This window comes from Mugil cephalus, chromosome 11 (genome assembly GCF_022458985.1).
Source record: "Mugil cephalus isolate CIBA_MC_2020 chromosome 11, CIBA_Mcephalus_1.1, whole genome shotgun sequence".
Taxonomy (NCBI): Eukaryota; Metazoa; Chordata; class Actinopteri; order Mugiliformes; family Mugilidae; genus Mugil; species Mugil cephalus.
In genome coordinates, this window is record NC_061780.1 from 9263292 (window position 1) to 9272702 (window position 9411).

The 9411-nt window shown below is 45.1% G+C and overlaps 2 protein-coding genes across 2 annotated transcripts; both read left to right on the top strand.

The window, feature by feature from the left end:
- The first annotated feature begins 128 nt into the window (after positions 1 to 128).
- Positions 129 to 5797, top strand: si:ch211-105c13.3 (uncharacterized protein LOC325758 homolog). Its single transcript, XM_047598012.1, has 3 exons — positions 129 to 297; positions 5107 to 5230; positions 5318 to 5797. The coding sequence occupies exons 2-3, from the start codon at positions 5111 to 5113 to the stop codon at positions 5471 to 5473; spliced, it is 276 nt and encodes a 91-aa protein (XP_047453968.1). The 5' UTR covers positions 129 to 297; positions 5107 to 5110; the 3' UTR covers positions 5474 to 5797.
- A 1380-nt stretch (positions 5798 to 7177) lies between these two features.
- Positions 7178 to 9066, top strand: s100t (S100 calcium binding protein T). Its single transcript, XM_047598905.1, has 3 exons — positions 7178 to 7343; positions 8299 to 8461; positions 8554 to 9066. The coding sequence occupies exons 2-3, from the start codon at positions 8300 to 8302 to the stop codon at positions 8716 to 8718; spliced, it is 327 nt and encodes a 108-aa protein (XP_047454861.1). The 5' UTR covers positions 7178 to 7343; position 8299; the 3' UTR covers positions 8719 to 9066.
- Positions 9067 to 9411: the final 345 nt, after the last annotated feature.

Genomic DNA, 9411 nt, shown 5'->3' on the forward strand with positions numbered 1-9411 from the left:
CAAACTTCAAATATGTAATAAACCTCGTTATAAACACACTTTGTTTTCTAGGACAACGAAACAAAATGTTGCTGAAAATGTGCGGTGCTGCTCAAGCTGCGCCTCTTTCCACATTCCTTTTCTCTTAGGCACACGCCCTATGACAATGAAAAAAAAAAAGTTGGCTGGACGGAGAGGTTAAATCACGGAAAAGATATGCGTTGCTGCTTAATCTAGCGCAAGACTGAAGAGGAGGATCGGTGAGACAGAAGGAGATAGAAGAAATTGTTTATTTGGTCTCTTGTTCCCGTCCTAAAGGTGAGTTTTTTCTTCTTCTGGTCTTTAATTTTGTGCAAAACCTCTAGTCCATCACTTTTTCCTCCCTTAAATTAAATAATTTTCCTGGTTAACCAACAAAAGGTTGAAGTTATTTTCTGCACAGTGTCATCAATTTTATATACTTTGCGCACGTCTCTGTTGTCATTACCCAGCTTGGTGGTCACAGAGATCGGGTTCTGCTTCTTTGTAACCCAACTCCAGTCCCTTTACACTTCCAGAGAAACTGGAGTCCCGAGTTACGTTTACTTATTTATCTGCTGTGTGTCAGTCCTGCCTCTGGTCGCTCTACAAATTGTCAGGATTAGTCGGGGCTAAATGTAAATGTGGCACACGGGCAAGCCCCTAACGTCTCCGTTACGCGCGGCGATGAATAGCCCAAGCCCTGGCATGTGCGCCGAGGCCATTATCACTCCGTTAAATAGTCATACTTTGATGATTCGGTGAGGTCTGATTCTTATCGGTCTGAATTATTAACGTTATGATAAGATTCCGGTAGTGAAACTCGAAAGGCTTCTGACCAGAGCAGGAGGAACACGGACCTGGGCGATGACAAGCAACATGCCCACGGAGGAAGTGAGTCAGTCACACCTAACGCAAACAAGACGACAAGGGTGGAGCTGATCAGCCTCCGAGATTAATCAATGCCTCCTGGGTGCTACTCCAGAACAAGGATCTGTTTGGTCTGTGGGCAAAAATTTTTGATGTTTCTAGTTTAGACATAAAGAAACAGACATAGCAGGGACTTTATGTTATCTAGTGCGCTGTCGAGGAGGAGTGGGCTGGGTTGGGCTGGCTGGCCACACCTGACTTACCTGTAAACTGGTTGGGACAAGTCAGATCTTAGAGCTCGTTTCAACACCCACCCTAACTCACCGGGTTTTGCGCCATATCGACGTTGTTTATTCAGTGTGACATATAACGTTGAGACATCTTAATGCCCCGCGGCCTGTCAGGGAACATTTGAACCGAACGAAAAAAAGGCATAAAACACAAGGCAGTGTATGATACCATGTTTCACTTGACTGAAATTGCGCTCAACCAGGCAGCAAGGCAGACCTTTCCAGCACGTCTCTACACCCTAAGTCATTTCCCACAAGAATTAACAAGTTCTAGTATCTGTATTACACTGCACAATACACAAATACATAAATTTTCCCAGAAATATCAGATTTCCTAATTGCGTAACTTTGCCCCCACATTGACACAAAATATGTGATAAAACGATCAAATTTAGCTCAGAACTTTTCATTATATGGATCAAGTATAGATTCCCTATGTGCTATTTTTATTCTTTTACATGTTCCTCTAAATACACACACATATTTTAGTTTCTTAACTGGCGAATTACTAGATAGTTTTTGCAACTTCAGGCCCCTGAAGACATTCAAAAAGGTTCGTTCGTAGCCCACATTTAACAAGTGGAGATCATAAGTAACACATTGTTGAACAGTCTGAAACCATGAATGACTGTGTGTGTAGTTGGCCATTCCAGTTAAATGTCACAAAGTTCCCTGGAAGGAGCTCAGATAAAGCAGCGAACTGGCTTCACATAATCCTCTATCTTTCTGAAGTAACTGGAATCTTACTCCCTTTCCTCCGAACCTGAATGGGGAAGCCGTACATGAGCTTCATGTGATCTCAGCGTGTGCGCACGCACGCACACACACACGCACACACACACACGCACACACACACACACACACAAACACACACACACACACCTGGCCGGCCTACCACTTCCTCTTATCAGATAAACCCTGCTACCTGCTTGTAGCTCAGCGGCCCCACTGTCTCCATTTCTGACCGAAGCCCTCTCGGTTTCATTTCCCTCCCATCACGCTCAGAGGAGACACTAATAGATGGTGGCCTGCCAGGCATTTTGATGTATGGCCTGTGATGCAAGCCACTCTGGTTGACCCCGTGTGTCGTTCGACTTGTGGAAGATGTTAGGAAGGTGCCGGGACAATTATGGTAACCAGTTAAATAATAATGACCGGCATGTTGTTGACAGGCTGACTTGTATGTTGGAAAGAGTGTGTGTTGGCACGGCAGGCAGACATGAAACCGAATCCAGGGTTTGGGTGCCTGCTCTCACTCACCCCGTAATTAGGTTAATGCAGCAGTCATCCTAATTGGTGTTCTTCTTCTTTAGACGTGTGTGTGTGTGCGTGCGTGTACCTTTCTGCCTGTCTAACTGTGCGTCTTTGTGTGTAGGTCGGTGTAGGTGCATAGTGTAAGTATTGAGGTGTGACATCTGTGTCAGATGGCAGATTTACCAGCTTCTAAAGTTACTCCAACAACATTAGCCAGGGCTGTACATCATCATTACCCATCCCATGGTCACCCTCGAGGCAGTTTCCAATATACCCCCCCTACACACACACACACACACACACACACACACACACGCACACACACACACACACACACGCACTGCCACGATACTTATAAACTCTACTCAAGTGTCTCCAGCATTTATGCAGGCCTTTTCTTCTCAGCGAGCAGTTACCTTGGAATTTTACTTTGTTGAGGCTACAGAACGTAATGGGAATAACCCAGAAAGACGCTTCAAAAGGCCGAATTGTGTCTAAGGTGGCACCGGTAACCATAGCATGTCGTTTTCCTTCGTTCTGTTTTTAATCATTTTAAACAGAGAATAATTTAAATTGTGCACTGATCCATGGCCCGTAAAAACGCTGCAACCATCCAGCCAGGGGCAGTGTCCAGAAACAAAATACACATGACTACTTTTGGTATATTTAGCAATGACAAACATAATCCTTCTTGAACGTGCAAAGGCCCTGCAGTGCATCGACAAAAACCCACAACCCCTGACCCCTCCTCCTATCTACTCCGACAGATTTCACTAGTTTGTACACAGGGGACAGCGCAAGTATGCCTTTGCCCGAGGCCTCCCAGAATCAGCGCCGCGCACAGAGTCCGCTGTTAACAAATCGCACACTCCTGCAGCCAGTGTGGAGTTAAACATAGAAATGTCGCCGTTAACTGTACGTCACAGGCAGACATCAGAATGTAGGATTCAATCGTTTTATTTGGTTGTTTGTTTTCTGACTTGGCCCCAGACCTGTTTTACCGAAGGCAATTAGTTTTAAGCTTTTGCAGCTGTGAGCAGCTCCTTTATTTATTTCTTTTTTTTTTTTGTGCACTGCGTCTTGGAAGAATAGTACACGTCAACAACACACACACACACACACACACACACACAGAGTTTTGATTATAGTTTATTTTGCTGCTTTTCCAGAGTTTAACACGCACTGAAAACCTGCCTTATATGGGTGGTGTTTGTCTCTGGAATGGCACCAAGGTTTCATAATTTCAGTTTCCTGAGATCTTCCTTCCTTCCTTCCTTCTTCCTCCCTTCCTTTAGTTCATTTGTGCAAACAACAGAAGTCTTTTTTTTTCTTCTTCACAGCAGATATTTGTCATAGCAGGAAAAGCCCAGGTGTTGCTAGTAATGCCTTTCTTCGAGCGATCGTGCGCAGAACCATCGTTGTTTTCATCAATATTTAAACATGTGGTTTTACATTAGATCTTAAACTACACATGATGTTACATTGTAAAGATTCGTTGCTATAAAAGTTTTACTTACCAAACTCACCGTAGCCCCAAGATATGTCTTTTTTTTTATTTACAGGTAACCCAGGGGTGATTCTAGGGACAGAGCTTTAGGGCGGCTTTAATGTCATTTGGTTAATGTCACCCCAACCACATACTTTCTACTACTGAACTTACTTTTTTTTGTCATTTTACCATAGACAACCCTTTAAAAAAAGGATTTTTATGGGTGATTGAGCATCCCTAAAATGGACTAGACACACCTATGGGGTAACCTGTGCTTAGTGTAACGTGTCAGAAAAGTTAGTAGTAATCAGCTGCCCAGTTAAACATGACATGGATCAGTGGAGTTAATGTCTCATATCCAGTGTCTACAACATCATTAACATTGATGCAGAGTCGGCACAATTGACGAGCTGCAACATTACTTTTGTTTTCATGCAATTACACGCATGTAAGAGGGTTTTCTTTCCGTTTAGTTTCTGAGCCAGCAGCAGGGCAGTTTGTGCTCAGCCTGCTGCCGACAGCTGCTGATGTTTTCCAGTGTGGGACGAGGCGCGCTGAGGCAGCCGCGCATTAGGCAGTAATCTGAACTTGCGGCCTCCTGCTTGCTTTTGAGGATCAGATGTCCACTGTCAGAGATCACAGCTCCCATTGTGTTTACCTTCAGAGAGACTCCCCTTCTCTTCAGTCTTCCATCACACCCTCTTTCTGTTTACCTCCGAGAGTCTCTGGGCTGGGACCTTTTCCTCTCCCCCCTTTCCTCCTCTTCTATGCTGACATCATTTGAGCGTCTCACCTTTCTCACATGTTTACGCTGGGTAGAGAGGGAGGAGAGAGGTCACCCGTCTGATATGACATTTTAAATGAAATGCACTTTAGGTCGACGTGTTCACCTTTTTCATCATTTCATTCAAATTAAGTGTTCCTCAGTTTGAATACATGTATAATACGTAATGTGATTGGACAGAATCAAGCTGTGCACAAGCAGTTCAAGGTCTTGCTGTCATTATTTCTCCTTTCTTCCAAGCAATCCACTGAATATGAGATTTACTCCAGGCCCAGTGGAAATGTGGTTTTATGTTCGCAGGAACTGCTGCAACGCCATCGTGTCTGAGAGTCTGTTTTCCAAGATACGGCCGTATCTCTCCGCGCTGCCTCCGCCACTAAATTCTCCTTTTTGCTTTGTGTCCTTGCGTCTCTGTTTTACAGCGATATGGAGTCCGCCATTAAGACAATGGTGACCACGTTTCTCACTTCTGCCAGGGGGAAGGAGAACCTAGATTCAAAATCCTTCAAGAAACTGGTAAAGTCACAGCTTGGCGGCCTCATGGAGGTAAGGGCGTATGCAGCGCTTTGTGGTTACGCATTGACCCTCTGATATAATCTTCTAGCATGTCAAAACTGTGTGTCTCTCGCTCAGGACACAAGCAGCTCCTCTGCCATTGAAGAGATGCAGAAGGGACTGGATGAGAACAATGATGGAAAGGTGTCCTTCAAGGAATACCTCGGTCTGATTGGCTACTTGGCAAAGTCCCTCAGTGAAAGCAAGAGTGGATCCAACGCAGATGCGTCATAGTCACCTGTGAAGTGTTCAGGGCCAATTAACCAGCTTCTTACAGCTTTTTAATATCTTGTCCCGTTTTCAAACAGTTCAGCCGTTACATCTTTTTAATTTTTTTTTTTTACAGCAATCCATAATCATGTTTACTGAGTTAATCAAGCCGCTGTATAATTCTCTGAGATGCATCTTAATGTCTGTCCAGATCAACCTGTTTTCACACCACATTGATCTCCATTGTCAAGGACACACTGAAGGACTCTGAGCTTGTCAATTTTTTTATACCAAATATTCAAAAGATGCTGATTGTGTTTTCAAAATAAAAGCTTTATATTAAAACTATACTGCACTGTACTGTAGTTCTTGTTGCGGTCGCTGCACTTGTTTCTACTGCGGTGTCAAGCTGCTTTCCTTTAATGCCCAGCGGTTTCCCTGATAAGGTTTGACATTGTTCCACGGGAGTCGGTGCAACGGTATCTGCTCCTTCAGCCACCGACATCACCTACTAAATATAGCCTCGACATCCCTGAATAGTCAAACTCAGCAGCCTTTTGGATGCGTCGACGATTGCAACCAGATCCCGACATACAGTATGGGCTTCCTATTGTGCGCCATGCTCCCCACTGCAACACTATACATACACACATACAATGCGCGCGATCGTGCACGCGCGCACCCAGCACAGCATATTGCAGCAAAGACACATTAATGAAAATATGCACTCTGTGTCGAGGCACTATTAAACACACACATCTTGAAATAAACGGGCATTATTTACATTAATGTTGTTCATAATTATTCTCTTGCAGGACATTTATTGTACTGTTTATATTTTTATACCGTATATTCATTTACTTTTCATCTTCTTTCTCCTTCTCTGCTATTTTAAGTCTGGTGGGTACATGATCTAAACGATTTAAAGTATGCTTCTGTTCCATTCAAACCCTTTTTTTTTTGAGGTATTTTCCACTTGCAAACTGTGTGCATATGTAGCACATTTTTGAGCTTAAGGTGTGAATATGTGAAAGTGTGTGAGGTGTGTGTGTGTGTGTGTGTCCTGTGCATTGTCTTGTTTTCCTTTGTGTGGGGATTTCTCTGCTTGGCTGCCAGGTGTGATGGTTCCATTCATCTGCTCTGATCCTTTGGATAATATATCAGACACAAGCATCCCCCCCCCCCCCCCCCCCCCCCCCCCCCCCCACACACAACACACACACACACCCCCCCCCCCCACCCCACCCCCCAACCCCAATCTCCTCCAGTAAACACCATACGGCAACACTCACCACAACAAGCACTCAAGCAGTGTATATTTTTCTAAGTTCAGTATTTATATTAGCAATCAAGCCTCTCCTTTGTTTTGACATGAAGTACAAAACGGTTTGCGTAACAGTGTCTGGATTATCCACATTTCACCCTGTTCATGAAACACTGTCACACTGATGACTTAATCAAAGTATGTTTTTTTCTCAAGCTCTCCCTTTTCAGGCTGTTGAGTTCCCTCCACGCAGGAGGACGTCTAAGCACAACTTTTAAAGGTAGTGAAACGGCTTGTGGTCACATTATGGCAACGGCAATTTACCTAATGTCTTTGTGCAGTTACTGTACCATTAGCGTTTGCCGTGGATATGTCATCTCTGACAAACAGGTGGATCTTGTGTGTGTCCACTTAGCGGATGGCAGGTGTCTGATGCGTAAAAGGAGACGGTGGAAATGAGAAGGGGGGACAGGTCGGAGGAGAGGGGCGACAGGTGGAAGGAGGGAGAGAGGTAGGATGGGTGGAGTGAGGGATGTATTTAAGACGCCGCCGTGCTCATCCTCCTCATCAGTCGCTTTTGCCTTCTCTCTCTGCATCCGACCAGTAGGCCAGCACTAGTCCTCCACTCACGTAAGTCCCTCTCTGAGGTTGCGTCTGACCGTTAACTGCTACGAGTTTTACATCTTGTGCACGATGTTATTACTGAGTGATCTGTTGAAGGTATTTGTGTAGCAACAACGAAGAGAGGAAGAGACTCTGTTCATCTACAGATAAGGTGTAAAACCTTAATTTGTCACGTTAACAGGACAGCAGCGGGACAGAATGAGCCAAAAATGCCTTTCTCAGCATTCCTTGTGCTGCTGATTCGCAGCATTTTCCAAAATTGGGTCCACGGGAAAAGGGCGCATGTGAACTGTGATTGGCGGCCGGGAAAAGCTCTCACAGTTCAGAGGTGATGTAGGTTGAAGAAAGGCAAGGACTTACACCTGTTTCTGGTGTTTTGTGCCAGCTATAGGAAAAGCCAGATCAGGTTGCCTCTGTGAGTCCCGGTTGCATCTCATCTACTGCTTGGGCTTGGGTTTAACCAGAGTAGAGTTTCACTCTTATCAGCCGGCTCACATGTCCGGCTGCTGACTACGTCCTGACTCCCAGAGGTCCACGAACTGGGTCAAAGCAGCTAACAGACAGAGGATCAGAGGATCTGCAGCAAAATCTTAACAGGACCGCTAGCAGGGGGGAAACAATCATGATCAGGAGAAAGAGCAAACTTAATTCTGGGGGTTTAGGCCGGATAATATTTAATATTTTAGTTCGTAGCTACCTGAGTGACTTCCCTTCTACTTTTACATGCTTGTTTATCCATTTATCTATCTGCCTGTTTATCTGCGAGCTGGTCAGGCAGTGTGTCTAAGATAGTGTGTGTGTGTGTGTTTGTGTACAACAGAGAGAATGACAGAGGGAGGCTTTATTGATTTGACTGCATTAGACTCATCCTCCACGCTTGACAGAGCACATTCTACAGGCAGGGCTGCTTTGGCTGTATCCTCTCACTTTTTTTTTTTTTTTTACATCTGCCCCTTTCCAGAATGTCTTTGCCCAACTCAGAGAACGCCTCCACCCTGGAGAACGCCATGCAGCTCATGATCCAGACCTTCCACAAGTACTCTGGAAATGAGGGGGACAAATACACACTGAGCAGAGCTGAGCTCAAAGAGATGCTGACCTCAGAGCTCGGCAACTACCTGGGGGTAAGGCGGCACACGTGCACACGCAGGGATGCAGGATGCACGCACAAGTAAATGCGCTGTTACGTAGATGTTTTGTCTCTTCACACGTGCAGAATGCCCAGGACAGGGAGGCCGTGGATAAGGTCATGGGAGACCTGGATTCCAACAACGACGGGGAGGTGGATTTCACAGAGTTCATCATACTGGTTGGAGCTCTTACCGTGGCCTGTAACGACTTCTTCCTGGAGTTCAACGAAAAGCAAGAGAAGAAAAAGTGAGCACGTCCACCGCACCAAGGTGTCCACTCCGCAGGCCCACATTCTCCAGGGAGGAAGCAGGAGAGAAGAGCCATCTAGGACTTCCTGCAATGGACCTAATGCACACAAATACGCACGCACACCACACGTCTAATAATACATCTTGGCTGTCTGTGTATTTGTCTGCAATGCCCCATAAGTTCATTTGAAGCCGTTTTGCAACTGCAATGTAAAATTCTCAGTTTCAACACCTGTCATTGCCGAGTATGGGAATATCTCTCTGTTCTTTTTCTTCTCATGCATTTTGTTACACATTCAAGCTGAGGAATTCCCCCCTGGAAAGAATAAATGTGACCTTTGCTGAAACAATGCAGTGTTGGCAGTGCTTCATTACAGCAGAAAACAAGTAGGAACGTGCGATCGACAGTAGGTGGCAGCAAGTGACTCTCGGCTAAATCCAGCAGTTTTGGGAAACGATTACGGCACTACTATTTCTAGTTTGCTACGTGGGTACAGCAGCTCATGCCAGAGGTGGACAGATGCAGATTGAAGTCCATCACTAGGAAATTGTTATCTACATCATATTTATGAAATATACTACACGTTGTCTTGTTAGGTTTGAGATTTCAGTGACAGTTAACAGCTGTCGTGGTGTGAACGTGTGAGCTATCGCACTGTTCCTCTGTTCACACACACACACACACACACACACAC

Bases quoted from the DNA above. Each gene is read 5' to 3' on its own strand.
- si:ch211-105c13.3 (XM_047598012.1), top strand. From the start codon at position 5,111: ATGGAGTCCGCCATTAAGACAATGGTGACCACGTTTCTCACTTCTGCC. The intron at 5,231-5,317 runs GTAAGGGCGTAT...TCTCTCGCTCAG, and splicing joins AGCTTGGCGGCCTCATGGAG to GACACAAGCAGCTCCTCTGC.
- s100t (XM_047598905.1), top strand. From the start codon at position 8,300: ATGTCTTTGCCCAACTCAGAGAACGCCTCCACCCTGGAGAACGCCATG. The intron at 8,462-8,553 runs GTAAGGCGGCAC...TCACACGTGCAG, and splicing joins AGCTCGGCAACTACCTGGGG to AATGCCCAGGACAGGGAGGC.